Source organism: Phocoena phocoena, chromosome X (genome assembly GCF_963924675.1).
Source record: "Phocoena phocoena chromosome X, mPhoPho1.1, whole genome shotgun sequence".
NCBI classification, from domain to species: domain Eukaryota; kingdom Metazoa; phylum Chordata; class Mammalia; order Artiodactyla; family Phocoenidae; genus Phocoena; species Phocoena phocoena.
In genome coordinates, this window is record NC_089240.1 from 28,518,642 (window position 1) to 28,534,097 (window position 15,456).

At 37.7% G+C, this 15,456-nt stretch overlaps 1 protein-coding gene across 1 annotated transcript in view; it reads right to left on the minus strand.

Moving 5' to 3' along the window:
• The window catches only part of DMD (dystrophin), a 2,035,184-nt gene that overhangs the window by 1,534,768 nt on the left and 484,960 nt on the right, over nucleotides 1-15,456 (minus strand). Inside the window, exons 10-11 of the mRNA XM_065901098.1 lie at nucleotides 14,093-14,281; nucleotides 12,995-13,176 (exon numbers count right to left, since the gene is read on the minus strand). Coding sequence (XP_065757170.1) covers nucleotides 12,995-13,176; nucleotides 14,093-14,281 — 371 coding nt within the window. The remainder of the gene's footprint in view (nucleotides 1-12,994; nucleotides 13,177-14,092; nucleotides 14,282-15,456) is intronic.

Below are 15,456 nucleotides of genomic sequence, written 5' to 3' on the forward strand. Positions count from 1 at the left end.
ATTAAATACTTACAAAGTGGGTGAAGAAACTCTCTGATGTCATCACAAACCAAAGGTGACTCTTAAATACGATTGGAAGTCTGTTTAAATTATCTCTAGTAAAAATGGGGTATGTTGACACTCTAAGATCATATTAAGTTATGCAATAAAAACCCACTCTCAACTTCAAAAATTATGTCACTATATAATATCTGGCATACACTAGACATACAATAAATATTAATTGAATGCATAAATAATATCACTTATCAATCAGACATAAGACAATATAGTACAAAAATGTATATTTTTCCAATCAGAAATACCAGAATTAAGATTATAAAAACGTCAACTTCCATTAAATCTGCTCCTGTTGAGACAGTCCACTGATTTAATTTGAATCAGTTTTCTAGCCATAAATGAGAATAGCAACACTTTACCTGACACATTGTTTCTCAAACATGCCGAGCTCACTCCTACCTTGAGATCTTGCCATTTGCTTCCCTTTGGCACAGCTATTAGCATGGACATTCCCTCCCTTCGTTTAGGCCTCTTCTTAAATATTACCTCATCAGGGAGGCCTTCCCTAACTGACCATGTACCCACAGTAACACAACGTTTCACTCTCTAAATCTATCCCCTGCCTTTTTCCCCCCTTTTTATCATTTAATGCCATCTGCTATGATATACATATTTTACATATTTTTTAATTGTCTGTCTCCTCCCACGAACAAGGCATGCTCAATAAGAGAGGGATTTAGTCTGTTCTGTCCACTGATATTTCCCCAGTATCTAAAACAGTGCAGGGAACACAGGAGGTAAGAATTGTTAGTTAGATGGATGAATGAATGATTGAGCTTAATTTTCTAATTATCATTATTTATCTTTCTGAAAAAGCAGTGTTCCAAAAAATGCTACTCTCAACTCTCAATTCTCTGAATTCCAGAGATTTGGCTTTCCTATTTATAATTTAAACTATGAGAGTCACATACTTTATATTATCGGAACAAGTTGTGTCCACATTTTTTTTTTTTGGCCATACCACGTGGCTTGTGGGATTTTAGCTCCCCAACCAGGGACTGAACCCGGGACCACACCCTCTGCCCACATTTTAACTGTGTGTTGTTTACAGAAAAGATTGTCATGGCCGGCCATATCGATTTAAACCTGATCAACTTACTGTATGTTAATAACTGCTGCTTATTAGGCCAATAATGAATTGTCAATACTCTCACACTGTCTCTATTCTATATTCTTTCATAAGAATCTTGCTATTCCATGTCAACATTTAAGAAATGAACGTGACATCACCAGCACCATTTCTGGAGCTTCTGAGAAAGTAGTTAGTATGTTTGGCCCACCTCGGTTGATAGAAAAATCAGGTGCTTAGGAATCACCTGAGCTCTCATAAAGTTACAGATGCTGATTCTGTTGCATGAGGGCTGAGATTCTGCATTTTTGACTACGTCTCAGGTGATGTTGTTGCTAGCGGCTCCTGAACCACCTTAATCTGCAAGGAATTCTTATTTTAACATGATTAGAAGAAAAATATGTATTAATGAAACCATGATATAAAATGACAAGTGAGTCTAAGATTACACACTGTTAAAAAGTTCACTGCAGGGTTTCCCTGGTGGCGCAGTGGTTCAGAGTCCGCCTGCCGATGCAGGGGACGCAGGTTCGTGCCCCGGTCCGGGAAGATCCCACATGCCGCGGAGCGGCTGGGCCCGTGAGCCATGGTCGCTGAGCCTGCGCGTCCGGAGCCTGTGCTCCGCAACGGGAGATGCCACAACAGTAAGAGGCCCGCGTACCGCGAAAAAAAAAAAAAGTTCACTGCAACAAATTCATTTAAAAGATTAAAACTACTTAAGAAATTAATTCATTTATTCATCCATTCATTCAGATATTCACATGTACAATGTGTTAGTCACTTCACTTGGGAGAAAACAACCCACCCATTTGTTCAGCAACTCTTTTGCTCTATTCACTCCCACATACGTTATCTCATTTCCAGGTTGGAACAGACATTTGAAAGAGAGAGAGAGAGAGAAAAAAGATGAGCCAGAGTTGTTAGACATATTTTTCTCTCCAGCCAAAGTGTTGATGGTGATTCACAATTATTTCCCATGTTATGGCTTGTATTTTCACCCAGAGACTATTCATATCTCTCCTCCTGCTGATGTAAACCAGAACACAACTTCACTTGGCCTCCTTACTGACTTACTTTCATTTGTTTTTCCCTCACCATCACAAAGGTTTTAGTTTCCCCCTGCATGTCCTAACCACAATTATCAGAGAAGTTGATGGAACTTGCTGTGCTTATCTTTATGTGTCCTTGTAGAAATGTCAGTAAATCTCTTTTGCTCTCTGCAGGTTGCATTTTTCAATCAAATTAATTAGCTTATTCATAGAGAAGAAAATCTTCTGTTTTCCCTACGCCAGTAGACTTCTTGTACTTCCACAGAGGGAAGTTTTGTCTTTTTCTTCTCTCTCCCTCACCTCCCACCACCCAAAGGGTATTCTACAGCATAAAAACGAAACAAAACAAAAATCATTTTGCCTACTTTTCTGAAGGTTTCCAGCTCGAGCATGTCAACAGATACTGTCTTGTCTTAATTATTTTATTTTAACCATGCAATCAATGGCACTTAGTTCTTTCATTTCAATCTCATAAACATTGTTAAAGATTGGTAATTGACCAACAGCAGCATGTTTATGTCAAGGTAGTGTGTGGCTAGAGATATCTTAACAAAGTTCTTTATTATATTAGCCTTTGCTTCATTATCAATTCATGTCCACGAAGATATCAGAATTGAAGAGGAAAGAAATTAATAAGGAAAGAATCCAACGAGAATAGAATAAAATGGAGAAAGAAAGGAAGAAGCATCTACATATTTATGTTTTTACTTATATTCCTTTGCAAGGAATATTTTTAAATGTTTCAATAATAAAATTATAACTTCAAATGCAATTTTTATCACACTGCTCATGTTCCCTTGCCCCACAGAAAACATTCACAAACAAATCCTTTGGGGGGAAAAATGAGCAAGGCAATTAGAACAGGCTGGAGGAAAAAAAGAACAAAAAATATATATGAGGCATAGTTATACAGTATGGTTAATTAACCCACGGCTAGTCATATAATGATGATAATTCTTTACATTTCGTAATAATTTTGCATTCATAATCTACTTTTCATACCCTATCTTGGCCAGTATCTTTTAGGGGTGTGCCAGGTTCTGTGGAACTGCCACTGTTCCAGAAATCAGTAACTGAGGACCACAGAGGGAAAGTATGTCGCCCAGTTCACATAAATATGTGTTTGAGAAAGGGAGACCTTATCCCTTAGGCAAATTAGAGTAGATTTAGCATAAGTTGGAAATCAGAGCATTTTGTTACCTCTGTATTTTTAAAATTTCCTGTTTTGTTTGATAATTGTTAATGGTTTGTGGGATAAACAGCATTTCCTAGATACAACCTGTACAAAGGTAGCATCTGTATGTATGAGGCAAGGATGCCTGTTTCCAGGGGGCAAAAAAAAAAACCTTGACTGTTAGAACAGCAAAAAAGAAAATAAATACAGCAGGAATGGTTTATAAATTAATGACTGGGCTAAGATAGTAGAATACATGCATGTGTTATTACAACCACCTCCTGGCATAAGATACTAGCATCTCTTACCTGGGCTATGGCACTGATTATAACTGCCCTGTCTTCTTCTAGTGGTATTACCGATATTTTCTTTACCTGCTTTTCCCCTACTTAAAACCTTTTGATGGCTTTTTCTTGTAATTATGCTAGAACTCAAAGCCCTTGACTTTACCCTGACATTGCAATACATGACAAGACCCCTACCTATATTTCAACCCCATCTCATACTTCAGCTATCTAATCTTCCCTCCTGCAACTCTCCAGCTATGCTGGCCTTTTGGTTCCTCTATCAAGCCAGACTGTCCCTATTTTAGGGCTTTTGCATTGGCTGTTGCCTCTGTCTGAAGTGTACTTCCTCCTGATCTGCATATGGTGGTTCCTTCTTGTCATTCAAATTTCAAATTAAATGGCACCGCCCCAGAAACAACATTCCTGGGTCACAAAGGCTAAGTTAGCCCCTCAAACTCAAACTCTATCACATTACGTTTTAATCTCTTCAAAAAACGTATTCCTATCTGATATTTTTCGTGTATATGTGTGGGTGTGCATGTGTGTGTGTGTGCGTGTGTTTTAATTTTACTGGATGTCAGACTCTCTAGAGCTTCTGGAATCCTGCCTCTTGTGTTCATTACTGTATCCCCAATGCCTTGAAATGTAACTGATATTTTGAGGCAGTCCATTAATATTTATTAATATTTGTGTGTATATAGATACAGATGTAGATAGTATTATATACATATACACACACTATTACATATATAGTGTTTATATATATCACAATGACTATATATTGAATGTAATTTGATTACTGTTCATAGGTATGTTGGTAGATAACACTTATAACTTACAAGTGTAAGTTGTTTTTACACTTGTAAAAAAAAGGCAATTTTTTTTACTTTTGTGATAAGACAACAACTTAAGAATTCTAGCTGTCTTTGGTTATATCTCATAGGCCTAGAGAAATCTTAATTATCATTCCTCTCACCCTAACTCTATGCTTAGGCAGGGGTAATGGCTTCTGACTGGGTCTACCCATACCCTATCTTTCTTTGTGGGAGCAAGTTGAAAGGTGTGGACTAATCTATTTCTTGTCTCTTAGCAATTTACTACGCCTTCCTACTCCTAAGTAGTCATATGTTTGGAAACAATAGGTAATGCTCCAAATTGAAGCTAATCATCAACATGGCCATGATAGCAGAAACTGAACAGGTAGCAATGTAGTAAAGCATTAAATAAAACCTCACATTATATTTTTTAAATACTAGCAACATTCTATTGTTATAATCAGCTTTCGATTCCTCTAAAACAATCTATCAAAAGCCAGGTCCTCCATAGTTTGCATACTGGCTTATCTCATTTAGAATTTTATGCATGAAAACCCACAAAGTTAGTGAAAGTGGTAGGAGAAACTTACTATTATTTACAAACTCACAAGAAATTTCTGAATTTGCTTGGCTTAAAAAATCCTTTGTGTATGTGTATCTCAACAAATTGTCCAGACAAGTCTATGTGCTACAAGCAGTTCTGTATTAGTGTCTCATTTTAAAATCTCTATTATGTTTTAACAAAAGCTATGCCAGCTAAGAGGCTGCCCTTACCTTCTTGCTAATCATTCTAAAAGCTTAAATACAAACCGAAGTCCCCCAAACTTCCCTAAGGACAAACTATACTTTGATGTCAATCTTAGCTCAGTAATATTGCTATTTCAGGTTTTACATCCTCCAGCAGGATGGGGGTGAGGAAATTACACATATATGTGTGTGTACATGGTCATCCATGTATGTGTGTGTGTGTTGTCATCCATCACCTAATGGTAGATATCTCTTTAACAGGGGAATTTTTAAAAATTAACCTGTTTTTAAATGTTATAATAACAGATTAAAAACTTGGGATTTTAACTTAAGGCTGAATTCACCGTTTCTCAACTCAGTCTCAAGCTGCAATTAATTAACGGTTAGTATGAATAATTAATCCCATATTGTTAGTCCTATTGAAAAAAGAGAGTGAGGAACGATGGAAGTATTTAACCTCCAGAAGAGGATGGCAAAACAGAACGCACGAAGGAAAAGAAGGTGGTGCCACTATGGGAAAGGCAGTAAAGGAGGAGGTTTCATTTTAAAGACTTCCAAATTTTATCTGAGGTTGCTCTGTTTAAGTTGCACAAACAGGTGCAAACAAAAGTTGCAACCTGAAGAACGACGGCACATGACCACAAGTAGGAGGCTCTATATCTTATGATTTATAATAATAAATGGGTGGCATAAACTAGTTGAGCCTTGGGCATGGGGGGGAAACTTAATACTTATAATATGGCTATTATAATTCTCACATCTAGGGTTAGTTACAATCGTCAAAATGATCACAGCTGGGGGAAAAGTCAACATGCACAGACTACTATCTCCAGGTTTAGAACAACAATATTCGTGAAAATTCTATCTTATATATGCTTTATTTATTCTTTCAAAATACACGAGCTTACAAATGTGTTTTTCGAACTCCAGTTGGTTTCAGGACCCAGTTTGGGGGAAAAAAAAAGATGCTCAGAGTCTGAAAGCTCGTGACGCAAAGCTGCTGCACGAGTACCAGGATCCGAGGGGACATCCCCACACCTCAAGAGGCAGCAAGCAGGCAGCAGCTTCAGGGAGCTCTGCAGCCGTGTGGATGAAAGACTCTTGGTGCTGCAGCCAGGAGTGACTGCTCTGCCTCTGAGGTGGGAGAGCCAACTTCAGGACACTGGTCCACAAGAGACCTCCCAGCTCCACGTTATATCAAACAGCGAAAATTTCCCAGAGATCTCCAACTCAACACCAACACCCAGCTTCACTCAACGACCAGCAAGCTACAGTGCTGGACACCCTATGCCAAACAACTAGCAAGACACGAACACAACCCCACCCATTAGCAGAGAGGCTGCCTAAAATCCTAATAAGGCCACAGACACCCCAAAACACACCACAAGACGTGGACCTGCCCACCAGAAAGATTCAGCCTCATCCACCCGAACACAGACACTAGTCCCCTCCACCAGGAAGCCTACACAACCCACTGAACCAACCTTAGCCACTGGGGACAGACACCAAAAACAACAGGAACTACGAACCTGCAGCCTGCAAAAAGGAGACCCCAAACACAGTAAGATAAGCAAAATGAGAAGGCAGAAAAACACACAGCAGATGGAGGAGCAAGATAAAAACCTACCAGACCTAACAAATGAAGAAGAAATAGGCAGTCTACCAGAAAAAGAATTCAGAATAATGATAGTAAAGATGATCCACAATCTTGGAAACAGAATAGAGAAAATGCAAGAAACATTTAACAAGGACCTAGAAGAACTAAAGAGGAAACAAGCAAAGATGAACAACACAATAAATGAAATATAAAATACTCTAGAAGGGATCACTAGAATAACTGAGGCAGAAGAATGGATAAGTGACCTGGAAGATAAAATAGTGGAAATAACTATTGCAGAGCAGAATAAAGAAAAAAGAATGAAAACAACTGAGAACAGTCACACAGACCTCTGGGACAACATTAAATGCACCAACATTCGAATTATAGGGGTCCCAGAAGAAGAAGAGAAAAAGAAAGGGACTGAGAAAATATCTGAAGAGATTATAGTTGAAAACTTCCCTAACATGGGAAAGGAAATAATCAAGTCCAGGAAGCACAGAGAGTCCCATACAGGATAAATCCAAGGAGAAACATGCCAAGACACATATTAATCAAACTGTCAAAAATTAAATACAAAGAAAACATATTAAAAGCAGCAAGGGAAAAACAACAAATAACACACAAGGAAATCCCCATTAACGTTAACAGCTAATCTTTCAGCAGAAACTCTGCAAGTCAGAAGGTACTGGCAGGACATATTTAAAGTGATGAAGGAGAAAAACCTACAACCAAGATTACTCTACCGAGTAAGGATCTCATTCAGATTTGATGGAGAAATTAAAACCTTTACAGACAAGCAAAAGCTGAGAGACTTCAGCACCACCAAACCAGCTTTACAACAAATGCTAAAGGAACTTCTATAGGCAAGAAACACAAGAGAAGGAAAACACCTACAATAACAAACCCAAAACAATTAAGAAAATGGGAATAGGAACGTACATATCCATAACTACGCTAGATGTAAATGGATTAAATGCTCCCACCAAAAGACACAGACTGGCTGAATGGATATAAAAGCAAGACCCACATATATGCTGTCTACAAGAGACACACTTCAGACCTAGGGACACATAAAGACTGAAAGTGAGGGGATGGAAAAAGATATTCCATGCAAATAGAAACCAAAAGAAAGCTGGAGTAGCAATTCTCATATCAGACAAAATAGACTTTAAAATAAAGACTATTACAAGAGACAAAGAAGGACACTACATAATGATCAAGGGATCAATCCAACAAGAAGATACAACAATTGTAAATATTTATGCACCCAACACAGGAGCACCTCAATACATAAGGCAAATAGTAACAGTCATAAAAGGGGAAAGAGGGGCTTCCCTGGTGGCACAGTGGTTAAGAGTCCGCCTGCTGATGCAGGGGACACGGGTTCATACTCTGGTCCAGGAGGATTCCACATGCCACGGAGCGGCTGGGCTCATGAGCCATGGCCGCTGAGCCCGCACATCCAGAGCGTGTGTTCCGCAACGGGAGAGGGCACAGCACTGAGAGGCCCACGTACCACAAAAAAAAAAATTTTTTAAAAAAAGGGGGAAATCGACAGTAACACATTCATAGTAGGGGACTTTAACACCCCACTTTCACCAATGGACAGATCAACCAAAATGAAAATAAATAAGGAAACACAAGATTTAAATGATAAATTAAATAAGATGGACTTAATTGATATTTATAGGACATTCCATCCAAAATTCACAGAATACACATTTTTCTCAAGTGCTCATAGAACATTCTCCAGGACAGATCATATCTTGGGTCACAAATCAAGCCTTGGTAAATTTAAGAAAACTGAAATCATATCAAGTATCTTTTCCGACCACAACTCTATGAGACTAGATATCAATTACAGGAAAAGATCTGTAAAAAATACAAACACATGGAGGCTAAACAATACACTACTTAATAACGAAGTGATCACTGAAGAAATCAAAGAAGAAATCAAAAAATACCTAGAAACAAATGATAATGGAGACACGACGACCCAAAACCTATGGGATGCAGCAAAAGCAGTTCTAAGAAGGAAGTTTATGACAATACAATCCTACCTTAAGAAACCGGAAACATCTCGAACAACCAACTTTGCACCTAAAGCAATTAGAGAAAGAAGAACAAAACAACCCCAAAGTTAGCAGAAGGAAAGAAATCATAAAGATCAGATTAGAAATAAGTGAAAAAGAAATGAAGGAAATGATAGCAAAGATCAATAAAACTAAAAGCTGGTTCTTTGAGAAGATAAACAAAATTGATAAACCATTAGCCAGACTCATCAAGAAAAAAAGGGAGAAGACTCAAATCAATAGAATTAGAAATGAAAAAGGAGAAGTAACAACTGACACTGCAGAAATACAAAGGATCATGAGAGATTACTACAAGCAACTCTATGCCCATAAGATGGACAACCCGGAAGAAATGGACAAGCTCTTAGAATTGCACAACCTGCCAAGACTGAATCAGGAAGAAATAGAAAATATGAACAGACCAATCAAAAGCAATGAAATTGAAACTGTGATTAAAAATCTTCCAACAAACAAAAGCCCAGGACCAGATGGCTTCACAGGAGAATTCTATCAAACATTTAGAGAAGAGCTAACACCTATCCTTCTCAAACTCTCCCAAAATATAGCAGAGGGAGGAACACTCCCAAACTCATTCTATGAGGCCAACATCACCCTGATACCAAAACCAGACAAGGATGTCACAAAGAAAGAAAACTACAGGCCAATATCACTGATGAACATAGATGCAAAAATCCTGAACAAAATACTAGCAAACAGAATCCAACAGCATATTAAAAGGATCATACACCATGATCAAGTGGGGTTTATCCCAGAAATGCAAGGATTCTTCAATATATGCAAGTCAATCAACGTGATACACCATAATAACAAATGGAAGGAGAAAAACCAGATGATCATCTCAATAGATGCAGAGAAAGCTTTCGACAAAATCCAACACCCATTTATGATAAAAACCCTGCAGAAAGTAGGCATACAGGAACTTTCCTCAACATAATAAAGACCATATATGACAAACCCACAGACAACATCGTCCTCAATGGTGAAAAACTGAAAGCATTTCCACTAAGATCAGGAACAAGACAAGGTTGCCCACTCTCACCACTCTTATTCAACATAGTTTTGGAAGTTTTAGCCACAGCAATCACAGAAGAAAAGGAAATAAAAGGAATCCAAATTGGAAAGGAAGAAGTAAAGCTGTCACTGTCTGCACATGGCATGATACTATACACAGAGAATCCTAAAGATGCTACCAGAAAACTACTAGAGCTAATGAATGAATTTGGTAAAGTAGCAGGATACAAAATTAATGCACAGAAATCTCTGGCATTCCTATACACTAATGATGAAAAATCTGAAAATGAAATTAAGAAAACACTTCCATTTACCACTGCAATGAAAAGAATAAAGTATCTAGGAATAAACCTACCTAAGGATTCAAAAGACCTGTATGCAGAAAATCGTAAGACACTGATGAAAGAAATTAAAGTAGATACAAACAGATGGAGAGATATACCATGTTCTTGGATTGGAAGAATCAACATTGTGAAAATGACTCTACTACCCAAAGCAATCTACAGATTCAATGCAATCCCTATCAAATTACCAAAGGCATTTTTCACAGAACTAGAACAAAAAAGTTCACAATTTGTATGGAAGCACAAAAGACCCCGAATAGCCAAAGCAATCTTGAGAACGAAAAACGGAGCTGGAGGAAGCAGGCTCCCTGACTTCAGACTATACTACAAAGCTACAGTAATCAAGACACTATGGTACTGGCACAGAAACAGAAAGATAGATCAATGGAACAGGATAGAAAGCCCAGAGATAAACCCACGCACATATGGTCACCTTATCTTTGATAAACGAGGCAGCAATGTACAGTGGAGAAAGGACAGCCTCTTCAATAAGTGGTGCTGGGAAAACTGGACAGGTACATGTAAAAGAGTGAGATTAGAACACTCCCTAGCACCATACACAAAAATAAGCTCATAATGGATTAAAGACCTAAATGTAAGGCCAGAAACTATCAAACTCTTAGAGGAAAACATAGGCAGAACAGTCTATGACATAAATCACAGCAAGATCCTTTTTGACCCACCTCCTAGAGAAATGGAAATAAAAACAAAAATAAACAAATGGGACCTAATGAAACTGCAAAGCTTTTGCACAGCAAAGGAAACCATAAACAAGACCAAAAGACAACCCTCAGAATGGGAGAAAGTATTTGCAAATGAAGCAACTGACAAAGGATTAATCTCCAAAATTTACAAGCAGCTCATGCAGCTCAATAACAAAAAAACAAACAACCTAATCCAAAAATGGGCATAAGAGCTAAACAGACATTTCTCCAAAGAAGATATACAGACTGCCAACAAACACATGAAAGAATGCTCAACATCATTAATCATTAGAGAAATGCAAATCAAAACTACAATGAGATATCATCTCACACAGGTCAGAATGGCCATCCTCAAAAAATCTAGAAACAATAAATGCTGGAGAGGGTGTGGAGAAAAGGGAACACTCTTGCACTGCTGGTGGGAATGTGAATTAGTACAGCCACTATGGAGAACAGTATGAAGGTTCCTTAAAAAACTCCAAATAGAACTACCATATCACCCAGCAATCCCACTACTGGGCATATACCCTGAGAAAACCATAATTCAAAAAGTGTCATGTACCAAAATGTTCATTGCATCTCTATTTACAATAGCCAGGACATGGAAGCAACCTAAGTGCCCATCATCGGATGAATGGATAAAGAAGATGTGGCACATATATACAATGGAATATTACTCAGCCATGAAAAGAAACGAAATTGAGTTATTTTTAGTGAGGTGGTTGGACTTGGAATCTGTCATACAGAGTGAAGTAAGTCAGAAAGAGAAAGACAAATACCGTATGCTAACACATATATATGGAATCTAAGAAAAAAAAATGTCATGAAGAACCTAGGCGTAAGATGGGAATAAAGACACAGACCTACTAGAGAATGGACTTGAGGATATGGGGAGGGGGAAGGGTAAGCTATGACAAAGTGAGAGAGTGGCACGGACATATATACACTACCGAACGTAAAATAGATAGCTAGTGGGAAGCAGCTGCATAGCACAGGGAGATCAGCTTGGTGCTTTGTGACCACCTAGAGGGGTGGGATAGGGAGGGTGGGAGGGAGGGAGACACAAGAGGGAAGAGATATGGGAACATATGTATATGTATAACTAAGTTACTTTGTTATAAAGCAGAAACTAACACACCATTGTAACACAATTATACTCCAATAAAGATGTAAAAAAAAAAATGTGTTTTTCCCCTCCCTATTGTCACACTATAATTTAGTACTGTAATAACAATCCTCCCAGCATATCTAATGAGTTTCTTTGGTGCTATTTTAAAGGTTTTAATCTTCATAGATAATAGCTTAGTGAACTTAAAGCTCTTGGACAATTTCTTTAGCTTAATGTATTCAAAACCACAGCTGGCACCTCATTTCTTTTCATTTAAAAATAAATCTATCTTGTCTCAATAGGCTCTACATGAATACACACACCTAACAATGTAAATCAAAGCACCTCATTCAAAATGATGAGATCTACTTGTTACCCTTATAAGAAATATGTCATTTTCAGAAATGACTCAAAAATTCTTTTTTGATTAAGTCAATATATATTTTTAAGATAATTCACAATCATGCAAGTACTTGAAGAAGGATTTCCAAACACAGGAGAAACTTTTTTCAAGAGGATTTCCATAAACATATGAAAAATATTTTAAGAGCTTTTCCTTCAGAAGAGAAGTTTCCTGTCAACTGTACCTAATATGTGATTTTATGTGCATGATTTCCTGTGTAAACTTCACGTCTTCTATATTCACATTTTAATTTCTGGAGAAAACTTGGAAAATATTAACTATGACAACAACTTTAGGAACCTTTAAAGTATAGTTCTGTAGATAGTGGTTCTTCTCTCCAATATCTCCACTCCAATTACAAAAGTGAAAACCAAAATATAACAGACATGAAAATCTAAACAAAATGCCCCCTGAGGAAGAGCTGCATACTTTAGGAAAGAACTGAGAATCCTAACTTAAACAAGAAACTGCATCAAAATAATAGTAAGATTCTAAAACTTGCTACTATTAGAAATTAAAAACAGACTTACTTGCTTTGTTTTTCCATGCTAGCTACCCTGAGGCATTCCCATCTTGAATTTAGGAGATTCATTTGTTCTTGAACTTCAGTTTCTTCGTCTTCTGATAACTTCCCTGCCCCAATCAGCTGACTTCCCAATTGGAGAACATTGCCAACCCGTCCCTGATGGGATGTCAAATCCATCATGTACCCCTGAGAAGGAAAGAAGTTGATAAGAGTTGACACTGTAGGGAAATCATTATGGTTTTGAATCTTTTTTTTCTTTTTTTTGCTATTTTAAATTTGTAGCCTATTTAAACTTTATTCCCAGTAAAAGTATTTTAATTTTTAAGAAAACTTAATACTGTTTTTAATAAGAATTAAGGAAAATTACTAGCTTAGGTCAACTTCTGCAGAAGCAGACCCTGAGATCAGGACTTATGTGCTAGTGATTTATTAAGGAGGAGAGCTCAGGAGAGATCTACAAGGGAGCCAAAGAAGCAGGAAACAGGACTGGGGAGGGGAGGAAGCCAAGTAAGTGTGTCATCTCAGGAAAAGTCTCCCACTGAGGGTAGTTCAGCCTGATACCCCACAGGTACTCTGGAGTGTAAGTTCTATCTCAGCATTCACCTTGACCCAAGAGAAGGGAGTTGGCCTTTCATATTCCTATATGAGTCTTTGGCAGAATCTAATCTCAGCATCTTCAAGTGTTATTCTTCAAAGGACAACTTCCAAAGCTGGCTACTGGAATGTCAAACACATGAACATTTATCTTGTTTCCTTCTCAAAATAAACACTAAATTATCAAAACACAAGGATCTTATAGAGTAATTGAGGAAAACAGAGAGACTTATCGTAAGTCATATGCCTTGTTTCATTAATCAATGTTTTTTTTTAAAAAAAATATTTATTTATTTATTTGGCTGCACCAAGTCTTAGCTGTGGCTCGCAGGATCATTTTCAGTTGTGGCATGCGGGATCTTTAGTTGTGGCATGTGATCTCTTAGTTGCGGCATGCGATCTCTCAGTTGCAGCATGTGGGATCTAGTTCCCTGACTAGGGATCGAACCCGGGAGTCTTAGCCACTGGACCACCAGGGAAATCCCCATTAATCGACATTTTGCTTTACCTCATGAGTATGAAATTGTTCTTTCACTTCTTCTACATCATTAGAAATCTCTCCTTGTGCTTGCAATGTGTCCTCAGCTGAAAGAAGCCATGAGAGTACTTCTTCTAAAGCTGTCTGGTAACTGTCCAGGTTTACTTCAGTCTCCATCAATGAACTGCCAAATGACTTGTCTTCAGGAGCTTCCAAACGCTGAACAATAAAGCAAATTGGGTGTTATACAATTAGTATCTTGGCAGACTGTTCCAGTACATTAAATGATAAATCAAATGAAATATTTAAAATGCTAGAAATGTCCACTTGCATTATCAGAGACATGAACAGCAGAAACATACAATAACGAGCCTGCATTTTAACGTCCTCACAAATATGCACACAAATTCTCAAATGGCAGTTGGAATCCACTTCAAATTAATATTTTATTAAAGCTCTTCTAGATTACTATAAAGAGTGAATTAGTACACCATCTCTTCATGTTGTATTTTAAATGCCATGGATTTTCATCCATAGGTAAATTTTTTTAGTTCATATTTTCAATCCTTTACATATACATTATTGGTATTATATTTACATAACTTTTGCAATAACATTAAAGGAAACATCTCTTCCCAAGATCCCCTAATAAAATATTTCTAAAAATTCACAGACAAGTTATCAGTATGAAAATAAGTGGGGGAAAGGTAAAATTTAAAAAGAAATAACCTCATTCACACATCTTAAATTTCTAACAGTATAACGACTTCTGTGAGTTTAAGCCTTTATTTCCAAAAGGCCATGGTTTAAATAACAAGACATTATCTTAGGCAAAGCAAAATATGAAGTATTTGGTACCAGATTTATTTAGCAGGATGTTAACTGAGATTCCCAACAGTTGTCTTGTAATTTCTCCTTGGATCCTAAAGCTGAGATCAATGGTAACAAAGTGTTCATAATTCTAAAGAGAAGATCCAGGCCACCTATGAAGGAATTGCTAAGAAGGGACCACAAAACTGTCCCACCACCCTTAATCCACTGCCTAGCTCAAAGGTGTGTAAGAGGAAACAAGGAGACTGGAGAAATCTGGTGAGAAAGGATTCCCCTGGAGTGCGATGCACGTCCATACCTTCCACCACCTCAAGCCAAGTAACGGAGACCTCAAGAGAATCACCTGTAGAGCTGACGGTAGCTTCTAGGATGGAATATTGACCTCTAAACCTGTCTGTGTATTTGCAGAGATTCAGGAGCTGTACTCAGTACAGCTATGGTACCAGTACCATACCAAGTGATGGGAGAGAGCTCTTGGGGTAAGCTATGTGCCTGCTGCTTTAACCTGAAGGCAATTATCAACAGCAAAAATTTGAACAAATAAAATATGCATAAATTTTTCT